Consider the following 19,507-nt stretch of genomic DNA (forward strand, 5'->3'; position numbering starts at 1 on the left):
CATCCTAAACAGAGTTAGGGGAGGGGCTGTGGCTCAGTGGTAGAGCCTCTGCTTGGCATGCAGACGGTCCCAGGTTCAATCCCCGGCATCTCCAGTTAAAGGGACTAGGCAAGCAGGCGATGGGAAAGACCTCTGCCGGACACCCCAGAGAGCCGCTGCTGGTCTGAGTAGACAATACTGACTTGGATGGACCCAGGGTCTGATGGTCCATTAATCATGCAGATGGAGGGGTGGTGGAAATGACTGCATATGTGTCAGGTCGTCTCTTGTGAAATGACAGCTGCTGGAGACACGATCTGGGCACAGAGAGAGAAAATGGATTCCCTCTAAATCTCCCTTCTTGCTAGTGCGGGGGCCTCTGTCCATAACGTCTGGGCTTGACTCCCATCTAGAGTGGCAGGAACTCACGTCTATGTGGTTGCCATGTAATACAGTCCTGGAGTTGGCAACCGCTGGCTTACAGAGGGGCCATGGTAGAGCCTCTGCTTGGCATGCAGAAGGTCCCAGGTTCAATCCCCGGCATCTCCAATTAAAGGGACTAGGCAAGGAGGTGATGTGAAAGACCTCCGCCTGAGACCCTGGAGAGCCACTGCCAGTCTGAGTAGACAATACTGACTTGGATGGACCCAGGGTCTGATTCGGTATAAGGCAGCTTCATGTGTTCATGTGTGTACACCCTTCTAAGGACATTTAATTCAGTGAATTTAGAAGGGTGTAACAGTATAGGATTGTACTGAGAAGAAGAGTTGTTTTTTATACCCTGCTTTTCTCTACCTTTTAAGAAGAATCAAACTGGCTTACAATCACCTTCCCTTCCCCTCCCCAGAACAGACACTTTGTGAGGTAGGTGGGGCTGAGAGAGTTCGGAGAGAACTGTGACTAGCCCAAGGTCCCCTAGCTGGCTTCCTGTGTAGGAGTGGGGAATCAAGCCTGGTTCTCCAGATTAGTCCACCACTCCTAACCACTACCCCAGTGGTTCTCAACCTTTTTCCGACAATGGCCCCCTTCCGACCTAGTTTTCATCCTGTGCCCCCCCTGTCCTATAGGTAGAAAGGTAGCTATTTAAATGTTTTGTCTGTAAATTGCCAAGGAACAAAGAAGCGTAAACAGCCACACATGCAGTTCTTATTGGGAAACTGAAATTTACAAAAAATACCCCACAAAAAGGGAATACAACACGCTAATAAACACGCTAATAAACAAGAGTCACTGGAAAAGACAGTCATGCTAGGAAAGGTTGAGGGCAGCAGGAAAAGAGGACGACCCAACAAGAGATGGACTGACTCAATAAAGGGAGCCACAGCCTTCAATTTGCAAGATCTGAGCAAGGCTGTCAAAGATAGGACATTCTGGAGGACTTTCATTCATAGGGTCGCCATGAGTCGGAAGCAACTTGACGGCACTTACCATAACACACACACACACAATAAACACCAATGTTCACATACAAGGGAGAACAAAGCCTCTACCACCGTTGCACAAGATTACAACGCTACAAAAATCCACAGTTGCAAACGATGCACAGAAGTGCAATGAAGAAAGTCATGTGTTAGGTTTTCATGTTGTTTCGGTTTTCTTCACTTCTCACTTCCCTCTGTGGCCCCCTAGTCTCGTGCCTCGTGGCCCCCCATTAACGCCATTTTCACCTGTGGCCCCCTTGGAATATTTATATATAGTTTATTTTTATCCTGCCCTTCCTTCAAGAAGCTCAGGATAACAGACATGGCGTCATTTTTCCTCCCTCCGTTTTATTCTCCCAACAACTCTGCGAGGTAGTCCCTCGCTCAAACTTGCCCAAAGAACATAAGAAAAGCCCCTCTGGATCAGACCGATTAACCTTGTAGTGTCCAGCATCCTGTTTTCCACAGGGGCCTGGAGTCCAAATCCTCCCCCTGCTGCCTCCCCCCCCAGTGAATGACATTCAGAGGTATTCTACCTCTGAACTTGGAGGTTCCATTTAGCCATCATGGTCAACAGAATAGTGATCTACACGATTGGCTGGGTGTTTGAATGGGTCTCCCCAATCCCACTCTTTTCTAACCAGACGGAGACCAGCGTGGTGTAGTGAAGAGCGGTGGACTCTAATCTGGAGAAGCGGGTTGATTTCCCCACTCCTCCACATGAAGCTTGCTGGGTGACATTGGGCTAGTCACAGTTCACTCAGAACTCTCTCAGCCTCACCTACCTCACAAGGTACCTGTTGTGGGGAGAGGAAGGGAAGGAGATTGTAAGCCGGTTTGAGTTTCCTTCAAGGTAAAGAAAAGCAGGGTATAAAAACCAACTCTTCTTCTTCACAACATAACAATGGCTGTTGTGTGCAGGTTCACACAGACATCTTTCACCACAGATGGAAAAAGATTTTTTGCCAGTAAAAAAAAAAATGTGTTTCTTGCCAACAGAGAGACTCGATCTTGCAGTGGGTTAGTGGTCTGAGCTGTGGGGAAATCTCCGAAATCAGCTTGTTGAAGCTACACAATACTGAGTATAAAACTGATCAAACCTGTGGGTTGTGAAGCCAGATGGTTTGCTGGGTGACATGACATTTTGAGAGTGGAGGGGAAGTGGAGCATTATAGAAGAGGTGTTGAGAAGAAAACGGCATCTGAACGGAGATCTCTGGGAGGCCGCATCTCTCTTGAGAAGGAGCTGCTGCTAAGGAAGAGCATGGAGGACCTGGGCTCCAAGAATCCTGACCCCAAAAATGGACCGGAGAAAGAAGACCCTCGAATTGTCCAGAGTGGCACCGCTGAGGACTTGGTAAGGTGGTCACCACGTGTGAAGCTGGAACCGGACGATGAGTTGACTGACCACTGGGAAGCCCAGTGGCAGGAGTTCTTGAAGGACACACCATCCCTCCGCTTGAGATCTGAGGACCCGCCGAGGTCCGAGCGCCCCTCGTGGAGCGACACGAAGGCCTTCCTTGCGTCTTTCGAGGAAGCAGCTGTTGCATGGCGGTGGTCTAGTGGAGAGTGGGTAGCCTGTCTTGGGCCAGCTCTCGACAGAGAAGTGGGGCGGGTCTCGAGCGGCTTGGATAGCCGCTGCCGGGGATCCTCCCGGACGGCCAAAGACACGGAGGAGGAGGACTTGCAGCCGGGCTCCCAGAGGTCTGAGGGCCCCCAAGAAGTTTGCCAAAGACTCTGGGAGCTGTGCCATCAGTGGCTGAAGCCCAAGACCTCGATGGAAGAGCAGGTTCTGGAGCTGGTGATCCTGGAGCAGTTCTTGGCTGTCCTGCCGCCGGACGTGCAGCGCTGGGTCCGGGAACGGCGTCCAGAGACCTGTGCCCAGGCGGTGGCCCTGGCCGAGGACCTCCTGTTATGGCAGCAAGAGGCCGAGAGGCGGGAAGTGGAGGTGAGAGCGTTTTGCCCCGAGGACCCTGAGGGAAGTCCGATATTGGCAGTCAGCTGTTGACGGTAACAGGGATGTGTAGGGGAAGGTTGGAGAGCACACGCCATCCGGTGCGGGTCTTGGCGGAGGGGACGGGGGACTAGAGCAGCTGCTCTATGAGGAGCGGTTAAAACTCTTAGGGCTGTTTAGTTTGGAAAGAAGAGGGCTAAGGGGAGACATGATAGAGGTCTATAAAATGATGCAGGGTTTGGAGGGAGTGGACGGGGAGACGTTTTTCTCCCTCGCTCTTAATAGCAGAATGCAGGGTCATCGGCTGAAGCTGGAGGGTGAGAGATCCAAAACCGATAAAAGGAAGTATTTCTTCACACAATGCATAGTTAAATTGTGGAACTCCCTGCCCCAGGATGTGGTGATGGCTGCCAACTTGCAAGGCTTTAAGAGGGGAGCGGACATATTCATGGAGGAGAGGGCTATCCATGGCTACTAGTCAAAATGGATACTAGTCATGCTGCATACCTGTTCTCTCTAGTATCAGAGGAGCATTCCTATTATATTAGGTGCCGTGAAACACAGGCAGGATAATGCTGCTGCAGTCGTCTTGCTTGTGGGCTTCCTAGAGGCACCTGGTTGGCCGCTGTGTGGACACACTGCTGGACTTGATGGGCATGGGTCTGATCCAGCAGGCTTTTCTTAAACTGAATCAGACCTTTGGTCCATCAAGGTCAGTACTGTCTACTCATACATGCAGTGGCTCTCCAGGGTCTCAGGCAGAGGTCTTTCACATCACCTACTACCTGATCCTTTTTAAAAAATTGTTGATGCCGGGGATCGAACCAGGGACCTTCTGCTCGGCCACTGAGCCGCAGCCCTTGCCTATCAAGCGGCCTTCCAGCCTGTTTGCTGTGTCCCATAGAATGGAAACCAAGATGAGCGGTGATGGTGTGTAGCTGCACAGCCACGCCCCCTTCGTTTGCATGACCACACCCCTTCATCTGCATAGCCACACCCCAGTTGTCTTGGTGGGAGCTGTCCTTTGCCTTCTAAAGGATTCTCATCCCCTTGATTTGCAGGGGCTGCTTTGGGGGGGGGCAAGCCCAGAGTTGATTTGGGCAAGGTTCAGGGTGCCAAATCCAGCCTTTGTCTGCAGTGTTTCCCTCTGCAGCCTAGCCACCCTGCACTGAACAAGAACCCTCGTCGCTTCTGTTCTTGCAGATCCGGGGGCCTTTGGGGCCGACAATCGTGAATTTGCCTGTTGCAGAATGGACGCTTTCTGAAATCGGGCAGCGGCATCTTGGCAGGGGGGCCAAGGAAGAGAGCGAGGGGGCGGGCAGCTTGCTGGGTAAGTGTACAAGTGTGGGATTTCGGCGTCGGGCAGAATTCTGATTCCTGAGGATTTCCACTCTGATTTTGTTTGAAGTTTTTAATGATACGTTTCTAGCGAAGTCAGGCTCCAGCTATGCTTAGTGGGTTCTCATAATATGGACCGGAAAGCAGTTGAGCAAGTTTCCCAGCTTTAATTATCAAATCTTTCCAAGTATGCATGGTATGGTTTAAATTTTCAAGAAATGTTAATTAGGTTCTGTACATAAAACACCATAAAGAGACAGGCCCTGGCCAGCTGAGACAAAACCAGTAGCCAGTGAACTGGGTGTTCTTCCATTTCTGGTCACATCTAAATGCAAGGTGCCTTCTCTTGCCTTCTCTTGGGTTCTTGATTCTCAGCTGGTTCCACTGTCAAATCTGCACCCTTCCTTCAGCCACCTTGACTGTAAGCCTCTTTCCCCTTAGCTTCCCTACTTCCTATGATTTCCTTCTGCAGAAAGTCTACAGCCTGCCCGGCAAAGCGATTCCTGCCCTGCAAGCCTTTAAGAACAGCCAGTCTGACAACTTTCCCTTCCCTCACAGAATCTGCACTGCAGATGTTCCAACAGCTTTGTTCCTTGAGAAGCTGGAATGTTTGTGAACGTTGCATGCTGTCACAGTTGCTCAAACTTTGTGAAAAGATTGGTCCAGTGACTCGTGAAGGGAAGGGAATGGAGAGGAAAGTTTGAGGAAACCGCTTAGTTTGGTAATTCCAGAATAAAAATGTGAAATATTTGCTGTTTAAATCTAGTTGAATCCAGGTTGATATTCTGTTTAATAAATAATAACAGTGTAATTTCACCTTTGATTTAATCCCATTGGGAGAAAATTGCCCCTCTCTCCAATACAGGATATATAATTCCCACTATTACTCGTTTTTTTGTTTTAATTCCAGGTGGGCAGAGAAATCAGAAGAATTTCTTCTTCAAAAGTGGGCCGATTACTTCACTGAGGGATGCTAAGGAGAACCAAGGGGAAGCCCCAAAGAATTTGGAGAAGCTACAGCAACAAAAGGAACCTCGCAAGAAGACTGGACTGAATACGTTGGTCATTTCTGGAGGAGGAAGGAATCGTGCCAATGATGTCCTCAGCACAACAGCTATTCATCAGAGACACTGCGAGGATGAGAGGACAGAAATCTCAAACTTGTGCCCTGACTTTACCATGCATGAGGGAATGAGCCTTGGCGTGAAAATGTACAATTGCTCAGACTGTGGGAAACGTTTTTCCCGGAGTTCAGACCTTATTAGCCACCAGAGGACTCACGCGGGCGAGAAGCCGTACAGATGCTTCGATTGCGGGAAAGGGTTCACCCGTAGCTCAAACCTTATGAACCACCAACGGACCCACACAGGAGAAAAACCATACAAATGCTTAGACTGCAGGGAGAGCTTCTCCCGTAGCTCGCAGCTGATCAGCCACCGGCGAATCCACACCGGCGAGAAACCCTACCAGTGCCCTGAATGTCGGAAGTCCTTCAGTTTGCGTTCGCTCCTGATTCGGCATCAGAAAATCCACACGGGGGAAAAACCATACCAGTGCGCCGAATGCGGGAAAAGATTCATTGAGAGCTCTGAACTCATCACACATGAGCGGACCCACACAGGTGAGAAGCCTTACAGGTGCAACATTTGTGGGATAAGCTTCTGTCAGAGCTCCAATCTCCTGGCCCACAGCCGGACCCACACTGGAGAGAAACCCTACCGCTGCCCCAGCTGCGGGAAGAGTTTCAGCCGGAGCTCGAACCTCATCGTGCACGAGAGGACGCACACGGGAGAGAAACCGTACGAGTGCTCCTTCTGCGGGAAAGGCTTCAGCCAGAACTCGCGCCTCATCAGCCACAAGAGGATCCATGCTCGAGAAAGCGCGCACGAACCTTCGGGAAAGGTTTCCCCTCACGACCGACGAGGCCTTGACTGGCAAAGCAGACTGGCAAACCAAGTTGTGTAAATCTTTGGACAATTTTAAAAGCTGCTCTGAGACTTCCAGTTTTTTTTTCTTATTATTTATATGTCGTTCTTACGCAGGAGTCCCCGGTTCGCATCAGTGAGGCTTTAGCATCAGTCGCCCTCAGGCCTTTCACTCGGCCCGTGACCTCCAAATTTGATAGGATTGCTGCGGAAGGGTGGTTTTCTTTTTTCTTTTTTTTTTTAATAATCTTAAATTTGGTCTCCAATTTTGCAGCTCTGTCCTCCTCTTAATTCGGATAAGGTTTTTTATACCTGGTGGTGGAAAGTGCCGTCAAGTCGGAGCTGACTTATGACAACCCCTCAGGGTTTTCAAGGCAGGGGATGGACAGAGGTGGTGTGCTATTGCCTGCCTCTGCATGCCAGCCCTGGTATTCCTTGGTCCCCCTCCACGTGGCCTGCCTGCCTATACATATTATCTAACAACTCCTCGTCTCTGTAGAGCTTTTTGCTTGGCTAGATTGAATGCTAACCCTTCTATGGTAATGCAGGGCAGAATTCTGAATATACCATACTCAGACAGGATCTGCCCTTGCTCTTCTGGCTCTATTGACTCATTAGCCCATGCACTTTTGGAATGCCACTGTTACTAGGAACTTCGATCGCACTGTATTTCCCCCCTTTTAATATACAAATCCAATGCCTCTGTGACTGACATAATGCCTTTTTTACTAAGTGATAGGGACCCCAAAGCTACATTGTCAGTGGCAAGATTTGTTTCAGTCCTTATATCCCTCCAACACTAGATATATGCTGCTCAAGATCAATTGATCAAGGAGCTTCTAAGGGATAAAAGGAAAGGAAAGGAAAGATATTCCTTGGTGGTCTCCCATCCAAATACTAACCAGGGCTGGCCCTGCTTATCTTCTGAGACGTGACGAGGTCAGGCTAGCCTGGGCCATCCTACCTCAACATAAATGTCATGCCGACCCTCATCTAAGGGATGTCTCAGGCAAGAGATGAGCAGAAGTGGTTTGCCGTTGCCTTCCTCTGCATCCCAGTCTTCCTTGGTGGTCACCCATCCTAGGACTGACTGGGGCCAGCCCTGCATAGCTCACAAGCTTTGACAAGGCAGGCCTATGCTGGCTTATTCGGGCTGCTGCTCTTACCATACCAGATACATACATACATTTCTGGCAGGTGGCACATCTTCATTGATAGAGTTTACTTGAGACCAAGGAAAAAAGTAATGGAAGTAAATGTCACCATTTTCACTGTCCAGTCAAGAAAGTTCTGACTAATCCTAGAAAGGAGTAATGCGTCTCACTTTATCAGAAATGTATTGCAAATGTTTGTTAAAATGTTTTAGTGAAATATAGAGGATGGAGGTCAGATAGTAAAGGATCTAGGATAAAAGAAGAGAAGATTATAAGTATTTTCTCCTACAGAGATTGTTCTTTTGTGTGTTTGACATGGAGTGCCATGCAGTTTCCTCTCTTTTCTTGCAGTCTCCTTCGCTGTCACTCATTTCTCGACTGTTTCGGTTGACATGTGCGTTTTAGCCCCTCCTCCTTTAATTTAAAGCTTAATTTAAAGCGGATTTAGTTTAAAGTTTCAATTTAAAGTGGAAGCATGCTGAGCACGCAGCCTGTGCCCCGCTGCGGCAGCTCTTGCTGCGCTCACCGCTTTTTTCGTCACCGCTTAGCTGGTACTGGAAGGTCTTTTTTTGGTTTCATCCGCACTTCCACTCACCTGTATCGGGATCAGCTATTTTGTCTGTATCATTCATCTATGAAGTCTTCTCATTATGACTGTTTAAAATCTGTGTTTATATACAGATCAGGACTGTTAAAAAATTGTGTATAAAAATTGTGCTGATAAATGTTTGTATTTGTATATTTACCTTCAGTGACATTATCTCACAGTATCTTGAAGCTGAATACAGCTATTTATTTTCATTTGAGCTCTGTGCTGTTTTTCTTCTCTACTACTTCCAGTTACAGCACAGGTGTTGTTTGTTAGGTCCATCAAGATGTAGGGCAGAAAGCTGTCCTCTAGTGGTCATCTTTATTGCCTCAGCCTCTCCCCACATCCCACTGATCTAAAAGGGCGTTTGTTCCTCAGGCTAATGAAACACTGGGGAGTAAACACTTCACTATTGTATTGTTGAAAAGGTCCAGTTGCGTACACCACATGCATACTCATTCTCAGAGTTCATGCACAGACACATGAACGGATGGGTACTAGGGATGAAGCATCCATTCCTTACACGCCAGCTGCGCTATTCTCAGCATCACTTGTTCCCGTCCCTTCCCCTGGGCCAGGGGTCTACAAACTGCGGCTCCCGAGCCGCATGCGGCTCTTTGGCCCATTGAGTGCGGCTCTCTGAATTTGGTTCGGAGCCCCTGCTCTCGCGCCCACTCGCTCCGGCAGCTGGCTGTCTCTCCCCCCCCCCGCCGTGGAGAATAGCCAGGTCCCCCTTTCCCTTGCCCTCAATGGTTGGGAGGCTAAAGCCTCCCCTCCCCTCTAGCCGCGCAATTGCTGGGCGGGCGGCTCGGCAGTTCCTGCTCCCCCACCTATCAGCTGTTGGGCAGGGCGGGCTTCCTTTGGTAGACCTGGCCTCCGGCTGAGTCCCATTGGGAGGCCGTGTCTACCCACTGGCTTTCTTGGCAGTAGACCTGGACTCTGAGGAGGGGAAAAGTCCCCCTTCAGAGGCCAGGTCTACCAGTTGGCTTCTATGGGCCTCCGGAGGCCAGGTCTACTGCCAAGAAAGCCAATGGGTAGACCTGGCCTCCCAATGGGACTCAGCCGGAGGCCAGGTCTACCAATAGGCTTTTATGGCGGTAGACCAGGCCTCCAGATGAGGACTCCGGATGGGGAGGGGGAAATGGCAGGGACTTACAATTTAATTTTTATCAATAAATAAGATCACTATTAAGTACGATATCAAGTTTTATTCACTGTACCTATAGTTTAATTAAGACTTAAAACTTTAATTAAAGTTTATTAAGTTAATAAACAGTGTACCTACCTATATAGTTTAAGTTTAAGAAATTTGCCTCTCAAAAGAAATCTCAATCGTTGTACTGTTGATATTTGGCTCTTTTGACTAATGAGCTTGCCGACCCCTGCCATAAGGGGAGGTGTTAGCTAAATTGCTCGGTTATGAATATTTATATGGGGGAATTAGCAAATCAATAACCGGCAATGGGCACCTGATCCTGTAGGGGGGACGTCCAAGGTTCCGTGCAGCAGAGAGGAATAAAAAGGGGGCGGGGGGGTCCCCTGCGTGTTCGAGCATCGCTGCCCACTCTGACAGAGGGACAGCGAGTATGAGGGGGCAGAGGCGGATCTACTGTGAAACCAATGAAGCTTAAGCTTCAGGGCCCCAAATCCCGGAGGGGGCCCCTGAAGCCACTTTCTTTTAATTAGTGAATTTCTCAACAAAATTGATGGGAATTTTTCATAGTGATAGAATCATAAGCCAATGGGTTGAAGTCCTTAATATTGACCTTAGAATATGCTCTAATACCCATTTCATGTGGCCTCAAAATCTCCCTGTAATTGGTCAAATTTCAAAATTTTCTCGGGGACTTGCAGCACTCAAACCCCCAGCTGTAAGGGCTCTCTGAGCTCACCTGAATCTATTCATAGCCTACATTTTGGCAGCTGGATCCTCAAATCCTTCGCTGGTGCATGGCTTAATAGTTCTATAGATTTCATCACTGAATGGCCCATTTTCCAGGACTCCACCCCACCACCCTGTTCTCCGCCATTTGGGCCTCAAGGTCCTTGCATGGGCAGTTGGTTCAATCCCCGGCATCTCCAATTAAAGGGACTAGGCAAGGAGGTGATGTGAAAGACCTCTGCCTGAGACCCTGGAGAGCCGCTGCTGGTCTGAGTAGACAATACTGACTTGGATGGACCCAGGGTCTGATTCGGTATAAGGCAGCTTCATGTGTTCATGTGTGTACACCCTTCTAAGGACATTGATTCAAACCGCAGAAAATGATTCAAACCGCAGACATCAGTCCAGAAAGACTTTTTTTTTAAAAAAAGCATCACCCACACATAGCTAATGTTAGTCATTTGTGGTAGAAGAGTAGCCACAAGGAAAGAAAACAAATTCCATCTGCTCTCATTGTTTGCCATAATGTGTTTCTAATGGCAAGGAATTCTTAAACTGAGGGAAGCCTTCCAAAACCATGATTCCTCCTCTGGCAGTCTTGAAGGGGTGTCGTTTATTCAACCTCCTTCATAGTTGCTTCCTCGTTTTTTTCTGCAAGCATGAATCAGCACTTAGCATGCCTCTTCCCCCACCCCAACTCCTTCGATTTGTGCTTTTCCCAAGCCTTTGGTACTCATCATTTCAGTCCTGTTTGCTTCCCTGCCCCACAAACCCCGAAAGACGGGGTCACTCTCCTTCGATGCTTTCATGTTCATGAATGTAGGAAGAAGAGTTGGTTTTTATATGCTGACTTTGTCTACCTTTTAAAGAGAATCAAACCATCTTGCAGTTGCCTTCCTTCCTCTCCCTACAACAGACACCTTGTGAGGTAGGTGGGGCTGAGAGAGTTCGGAGAGAGCTGTGACTTGCCCAAGGTCACCCAGCTGGTTTCATGTGGAGGAGTGGGGAATCAAACCCGGTTCTCCAGATTAGAGTCTGCTGCTCACGTGGAAGAGTGGGTACTAAAACCTGGTTCTCCAGATTAGAGTCCACCTCTCCTAACCACTACACCACGCTGCAGCTCTTCCCGTGGTCCAGGCCTCCATGGGCCTTCTCCTTTCCATCCATTCCATAAACCTTTAATGGCATAGAGGGCCTTCTCCTTCCGGTGGGTCCTCTCGTGTTTCAGCAAGCCAGTCCGGTTGCTAAAGCGCTTCTCGCACTCGGAGCACTGGTACGGCTTCTCGCCAGTGTGGATCCTTCTGTGCTTGATCAGGACTGAGCGGTTGCCGAAGCTCTTCTCGCAAACCAAGCACTTGTACGGCTTCTCCCCCGTGTGGGTCCTCTTGTGAGTGATGAATGTCGAGTGGTGAGCGAAGCTCTTCCCACAGGCCACGCATACGTACGGCTTCTCCCCCGTGTGCGTCCACTGATGCCCGAGGAGCTGCGACAGTTGGCAGAAGCTTTTCCCGCAGTAGAAGCATTTGTGAGGCTTTTTCCCCGTGTGGATCCTTTGGTGCCGAACGAGATCTGACCTCTGGCTGAAGCTTTTCCCGCATTCGGAGCAGATGTGAAGCTTCTCTCCCACTTCGACCCTCCTTGTCAAGTCTGACACTAGTATCCCAAGTGATACTAGTGATACCACACTAGTATCCCAAGGGAACCTGTTGACATTGCTGTGGCTTAATATTGAACCTTAGTGGACTTTGTAATATTTTGGAATACTATGAAATAGATGATATATATGGGGCTGAAGAAACCAAGGTGAAACGGCCGTCCCCCATCTTTTGGATTTATACCTGAGGGATATCCTATGGAACTGATCATCTTTAAAATATTAAGAAGAGGACATTTTTGCCTGTGAAATTACACTGTGATTTTTGTGCTTTAATGTATATATTAGTCACACGTTGTTAGGTTTAGTTGTTACACATTGTTTGTCCTTTGGCTTCATCACGTACTATATACTTGTGTGCTATAACTTGGCTCTGTGCATTTGTGTACCTTTTACCCGTGCTAATTCCCAAACCTCCAGGTACTAGCTGGAGATCTCCTGCTATTACAACTGATCTCCAGCAGATAGAGATCAGTTTCCCTGGAGAAAATGGCCACTTTGGCCATTGGGCTCTATAGCATTGAAGTCCCTCCCCTCCCCAAACCCCGCCTTCTTCAGGCCCCGCCCCAAAAATATCCCGCTGGTGGCGAACAGGTACCTGGCAACCCTAACTGAGTCAGACCCTTGGTCTGTCAAGGTCAGTACTGTCTACTCAGACTGGCAGCTGCTCTCCAGGGTCTCAGGTGGAAATTTTCCCCATCCCCTCCTACCTGATCCTTTTAACCAGAGACGGTGGGAATTGAACTTGGGACCTTCCATATGCAATGCAAACACACTACTGCAGAGCCACAGCTCTTCCCAGCAACACCCCCCCCCCAACCTCGAACAACAGAAAGCTTCACAAGCTAACTATATCTGGTATGTTTTTATGCTGGTCTTGGACCGTATTAAACGCTCTTTGACTCTTTGACACAAGCTAACGTGACTAATGTCTAAAACACCTCGCTCAACGTGTCTGTGAAATCCCAGGATTAAAAGTCTTGCTCAGCAAGGCCCTGCAAAACGTGCCTAGCGAAACGTGCTACAGCTGGCTACACGTTCTCCTCTTTGAGTAGTATTGTTTTGCCTTGGGACTCTCCCCTGGACCTTTCTGCAGCCTAGGAGGAATTGGACCTTCGGGCACCCTTAGGAACCTTTGTGGTCAAGAATGGGTGCAGACGCGGTTGCTGGTCTATGACTTGGACCTCCTCCTCGCGTCGTTGCTGAATTGCAAGTCTTTTCCCTTGTATGTTTTGTGTTGTCAGGTTGTCTTAGGTAGTTAGGGAATTTTGTTATTGTGTTTGATTGTGTTCAGGCAACAGCATGAAGTAATGCTGGAATTGCCTAGTCATAAAAGACTCAATGTGTTTAATGTCCTATTATGGACTGTTGATTTATGAGCCATCGTGCTGCCTCTTCTATAAAGTATTCTTAACCCTGGCACAGGTTAATTTTTAAGATTGCTTACCCACCTGGAGGTTGGCAACCCTCCTTACGGCAACAGAAGGGCTGCGGCTCAGTTTGTAGAGCATCTGCTTGGAATGCAGAAGGTCCCAGGTTCAATCCCCGGCACCCCCAGTTAAAAGGACTAGGCAAGTAGATGATGTGAATAGACCTCCGCCTGAGACCCTGGACAGCCATTGCTGGTCTGAACAGACTATACTGACTTTGATGGATTAAAGGTCTGATTCAGTATAATTCACAGTGGGTAGCTGTGTTAGTCTGTTTGCAGTAGTCAAAAAGGGCAAGAGTCCAGTAGCACTTTAAAGACTAACAAAAATATTTTCTGGTAGGGTAGGAGCTTTCGTGAGCCACAGCTCACTTCTTCTGAAGAAGTGAGCTGTGGCTCACGAAAGCTCCTACCCTACCAGAAAATATTTTTGTTAGTCTTTAAGGTGCTACTGGACTCTTGCCCTTTTTGACGACTGATTCAGTATAAGGCAGCTTTATGTGCTCATGTGTTATGTGATAGGGCTTTGCCCCCAAGCAGCTTGCAATCTGAAACTGGAGCCAGGGGAGGGAACAGAGGAAAGGGAGTAAAATGGGTCCCTGCCCCTAAGGAGCTTGCAATCGGGAACAGGTACGGGGAGCGGAGGAGAGATTAGTCCTCCCTGTGTGTGTGTGTGAAGTGCCGTCAAGTCGCAGCTGACTTATGGCGACCCCTTTTTGGGGGTTTCCTGGCAAGAGACTAACAGAGATGGTTTGCCGGTGCCTTCCTCTGCACAGCAACCCTGGTATTCCTTGGTGGTTTCCCATCCAAATACTAACCAGGGCTGACCCTGCGTAGCTTCTGAGATCTGACCAGATCAGGCTAGCCTGGCCCATCCAGACCCCTTTTTGGGGTTTTCCTGGCAAGAGACAAACAGAGGTGGTTTGCCAGTGCCTTCCTCTGCACAGCAACCCTGGTATTCCTTGGTGGTCTCCCATCCAAAGACTAACCAGGGCTGACCTTGCTTAGCTTCTGAGACCTGACGAGATCAGGCTAGCCTGGGCCATCCAGTCCTCCCTACCCCTAGGAAAAGGGGAGGGCAGCAGGAAAAGAGGAAGACCCAACAAGAGATGGATGGACTCAATAAAGGGAGCCACAGGCTTCAATTTGCAAGATCTGAGCAAGGCTGTCAAAGATAGGACACTTTGGAGGACTTTCATTCATAGGGTCGCCATGAGTCGGAAGCGACTTGACAGCACTTAACACACACACAGAGATGCACATCTAGATGCAGGAAAAGAGGAAGACCCAAGAAGAGATGGATGGACTCAATAAAGGAAGCCACCGCCTTCAATTTGCAAGATCTGAGCAAGGCTGTCAAAGACAGGAGCTTCTGGAGGACTTTCATTCATTCATCGGGTCGCCATGAGTCGGAAGCGACTTGACGGCACTTAACACACACACACACACCCCTAGAAGCGTGCAACAATAAATCTGTTTTGCCTTCCGGGTGCCTCATGCTTGCCACTGATTGCTTTCAAGGGTTAAAGCCACAGAGGTCTCCTTTGCAGATGGGTTTTAAGAGGGGACTGTGCACAGTGGGCAGCCCCTTCCTGCTTCGGTGCCCAGCTGGGCTTTTGCTGGGCGGCTATTGTTGCATCGCAAAGGTTTGCAGCAGAGGGCGCGAGTTGAATGGGGGGCGTTTAAAGGGAGGGGTGTTAGGAGCTTCGCTGTAATGGGGGGGGAGGGCGTGGAGTTGGGATTTTTGAATGATCCTGTAAGAGGGATCATCCCGTTTTTAAAGCTAGCAAATGCAGCCAGGCTTTTTTTTCTTTTCTTCCAATGGGGCCAAAATGAATAGAGTTCCTTTAAAAATAAAAATAAAAAAAGGAACCCTGTATTTATACACCTGTATTCTGTATTAGCCAGGACAGGGCACGCGTGGCTTTGAGACAGAGACTCCAACTTCCTACCATTGCATGGGTTTGTTGTTATCCCTTTCTCTCTTCCCCCTTTGTGTAAATGTGGGTCCCCCTTTCCCTATGCAATTTTTTTCAACAGCTGGCCAAGTTGTAACAAAGCAGAGCGGATGACAGTTTTGCCGCACTTGTATTCCCAGCATTGGATTAAGAGTTTGAAAACGTTATAAAAAATACGGTTCGCACTTTCTATGTATTCCCACCGATGTATTAAGAGTTTGAAAACGTTATAAAAAATACGGTTCGCACTTTCTATGTATTCCCACCGATGTATTAAGAGTTTGAAAACGTTATAAAAAATACGGTTCGCACTTTCTATGTATTCCCACCGATGTATTAAGAGTTTGAAAACGTTATAAAAAATACGCAGTGGGTCGCCGTGTTAGTCTGTCTGCAGTAGTAGAAAAGGGCCAGAGTCCAGTAGCACCTGAAAGACTAACAAAAATATTTTCTGGTAGGGTATGAGCTTTCGTGAGCCACAGCTCACTTCTTCAGATACAGCTGGAATGTGAATCCATCGGTCTTTAAGTAGAGGAACAGTATGTCAATGTGAATAGCAGGCTTGATGGGATTAGGTGTGATATGCAGAAGAGTCTGTGATGTCCAGGGGAGAGATGGGTGTGGAGAAATCAGCACTGGTAATGGGCTATGAAGGCAAGGTCTTTATTCAGCCCAGGTAAATGCATTGACTATATTCAAACTATATTCAAACTAAAGTCAATGCATTTACCTGGGCTGAATAAAGACCTTGCATTCATGGCCCATTACCAATGCTGATTTCTCCACACCCATCTCTCCCCTGGACATCACAGACTCTTCTGCATATCACACCTAATCCCATCAAGCCTGCTATTCACATTGACATACTGTTCCTCTACTTAAAGACCGATGGATTCACATTCTAGCTGTATCTGAAGAAGTGAGCTGTGGCTCACGAAAGCTCATACCCTACCAGGAAATATTTTTGTTAGTCTTTAAGGTGCTACTGGACTCTTGCCCTTTTTGACTACTATAAAAAATACGGTTCGCACTTTCTATGTATTCCCACCCATGTATTAAGAGTTTGAAAACGTTATAAAAAAATACCGTTCGCACTTTGTTTGGCCCTTTTAGCTGTGAAGACGTCTTCCAACCATTTGTAAGCCGTGATACCCAAAAACCCTTTTAAAGCGATGTTTTTTACAACATTTTCCAACTCTTAATACATCGCTGGGAATACAAAGTGTGGTAACCCCCAGTGTAAACCGAGCTCTAATAATGTGGGAATATTAATTCCTCCAGCTCTCTGGAAGCAGCAAATCTAGAATGTGCACCTGTGAAATTTTGTTGGAATTTTTAAGTAGTAGAAGAAGAGTTGGTTTTCATATGCTGACTTTACCACTTAAGGAAGAATCAGACTGGTTTACAATCACCTTCCCCTCCCCACAACAGACACCCTGTGAGGTAGGTGGGGCTGAGAGAGCTCATAAGAGAACTGTGACTAGCCCAAGGTCACCCAGCTGGCTTCGTGTGGAGGAGTGGGGAAACAAATCCAGTTCACCAGATTAGCCTCCGCCGCTCATGTGGAGGAGTGGGGAATCAAACCTGGTTTTCCAGATTACAGTCCACCGCTCCAAACCACCGCTCTTAACCACTACACCACGCTGGCTCTCATTTCTCTCTCATAAGTCTGATTTCAGCCATATCTCTCAGCCCTACCAGTTCAGGCTGCAGGTGGGAGCTCATCCCTTTCTCCGTACAAAAATGTTTCCTCCACACAGAGATCTCAATTTTTTAAAAGCAAGCTTCTAGACCTTTTGATCGTGAAGACAGGTTGGAGCTTGAAGCCGTGTCTGGTGGAGTCTCCGAAGCCGAGGTGGCTGCAAATGAAACGGCTTTATTTATTTATTTGCAATATATATGTCCTGCCTCCCTGCCCCATCAAAGCCACCAAGGTGGCAAACAATTAATACAGAACCCTATAAAAACCGGTAGGAAAACCAGTTAAAACCCAGACTGAAACACGCATGTAAAGATTTAGCGATGACATTTAAAATGTAGGGGGGAAAGGAGGTGTCACTGAGAGAATGCAAGACGAAACCACAAAAAGGTCTTAATCTACTGGTGGAAAACAGTGATAGAAGGGGACAGACAAATATCCTTGGGCAGGGAGTTCCAGAGGTTTGGTGTCATTACCAAGAAGGCCCTCTCTCAGCTTTCCATCTGTCTAACTTCAGGAGACAGAGACACCTAAAGCAGTTATATGAATCTTCTCATCTTCCCAAGGTGGGGAGGGGGAGAAAACAGGTATACCAGAGTCGTGGTACAATGGTAAGAGTATCAGGCCGCAATCTGTGAGACTCAGGTTCAAATCCTACCCATCCACCAAGCTTGGTGCCTGACTTTGGGCCGCTCAGCCTGACCCACCTTACAAGGCTGTTGTGAGGATGGAATGGGGAAAGGGAGAACGATGTATGTCAGCCTGTGATCCTTGGAAGAAGGGTGTACTAAAATGTACTAAATAGATCTATAGGCTCTCTTTATATTATTTGAGAAATAAAATAGGATTTTTTCCCCCCTGTCATGAGATCGTATAAATGGGATGCGGGGGATAGACAGAAAAACGATGCTTAAGTACTGGCCGTGTGGGGTTTTTTTCCAGCACAGTTTTCTCTAAGAGTTTCTTTCTGTGTGTTTAATGTCATTACCGTGTGCATCTGTGAGGTCTCCAGTTCTACTCATGTCTAATGAAGGGAGCTTTGACTCTTGAAAGCTAATACTCTGAAACTCTTGTTGGTCTCTAAGGTTGTTTATGCATGGGACTTTTACCCGAGCTTTGTTGCTCACTGAGCCCACAAGCTCAAATCAAGTCCCGCCCCTTTAAATGCCGCTTTGCAATTGGCTTGCTTCGTAGAGCTTACTGTGAGAGAAAATCCCCCCCCTCCCAAACCAATTGCTGCGTAAAAACAGCATTTTGAGAACAAAAAGGCGCAATCTGAAAGGAGGGGAGAAATCCAAGCCTCGGTTTTAAAAAGCCTTTCTTCTGCTCAGAAAGAGCTCCCAGGAAGCTTTTGAATCCCTGCCTCTGGACACGCTGCTTTGTAATTAGCTGTGAGAAGAACCAAGCTTGCGTATCCCGCGCTTTGCCTTATGCATGGGGATTTCACCGGGGCTGAGCTCAGAGGAGAGGGAAGAATCGGGTTAACAGAGGAACAGGAAGTCCTGGGATTGGCGAGGGCTGGCAGCGAGGTCATTTCTAACGGAGGGGAAACTCATGCATAACTCCAAGGAAGAACCGAGAGAGACTGGGGGGGCGAACGTGAGTGAAAGCACCCATGCATAAATGACCTAAGATGCTGCTGGACTCAAATCGAATTGTTCTGTTGCAGATCAACATGGCCACCCTCTGAGATGACGACGTGTGTCTCTTTCCTTCAGGATAACATCCCTCCTGGAAGTCTCTGCTGCTGCCTGCTTAATGCCTGTTTGATTTAAACCCGGCACTTCTGTAGAATATCTTTGAGAAGACTTGAATCCTGGTTGGAAGTCCAGCCTCAGTCAGGGGCCTGGGAGAAGATTGTCCTCAAAGGCCGAGAGAAAGGGATCAACGCCCACTGAGATTCAGGCCTTTCGCTTTTAGCCAGAGAGAGAAAATGGCTGCCAAGCAAGTGATTGTGGGAGATTTGGTCCCGCTGTTCCAAGCTGGGCTCCAGCCTACGGGGCAAATAGAAGAACAGGGCTTGGTAAGTCCCAAGCCAGAAGAAGCCAAAGGGCTGAAAGAAATCCCTCGTTGCCTCCCGACTGGAAACGTGGAGGGATTTCCAGACAAATTGACACCCCCGCAAATCAAAGAGGAAGTGGACGAGGGGCTGGCACAACCGTGGGAAATGCGGTGGCAGGGTTTCCCCAAGGACCTGCCGTCCTTTCACCCGGGATGGGGGAACCCACTGATCACAGATCCTCCCTTATGGGACGAAACAGGGCCTTCCCTGCCCCCTTTTGAGGGCGCCGCTAACTCCGGCCAACGGCCTAGAAGAGAACGGCCGGCCCAAGGACTGCCTGGCCCCGAGACGGACGGCCGACTGTTTGCCAAACGCGAGACAGACGGTGAGAAAGCCGAGGAAGAGACCGTCCACGGGGAGATCCGCCGGCAGCGCTTCCGGCGGTTTTGCTACCTGGAGGCCGAGGGCCCCCGGGAGGTCTGCAGCCGCCTCTGGTTCCTCTGCTACCAGTGGCTGAAGCCCGA

At 48.5% G+C, this 19,507-nt stretch overlaps 1 protein-coding gene across 1 annotated transcript in view; it reads left to right on the forward strand.

The window, feature by feature from the left end:
* Nucleotides 1-19,507, forward strand: part of LOC130493399 (zinc finger protein 850-like) — a 59,992-nt gene that overhangs the window by 15,751 nt on the left and 24,734 nt on the right. The window contains exon 4 of the mRNA XM_056867128.1: nt 5,942-6,460. Coding sequence (XP_056723106.1) covers nt 5,942-6,460 — 519 coding nt within the window. The remainder of the gene's footprint in view (nt 1-5,941; nt 6,461-19,507) is intronic.

The sequence above is a fragment of the Euleptes europaea genome, chromosome 1 (genome assembly GCF_029931775.1).
Source record: "Euleptes europaea isolate rEulEur1 chromosome 1, rEulEur1.hap1, whole genome shotgun sequence".
In the NCBI taxonomy this organism is placed as follows: Eukaryota; Metazoa; Chordata; class Lepidosauria; order Squamata; family Sphaerodactylidae; genus Euleptes; species Euleptes europaea.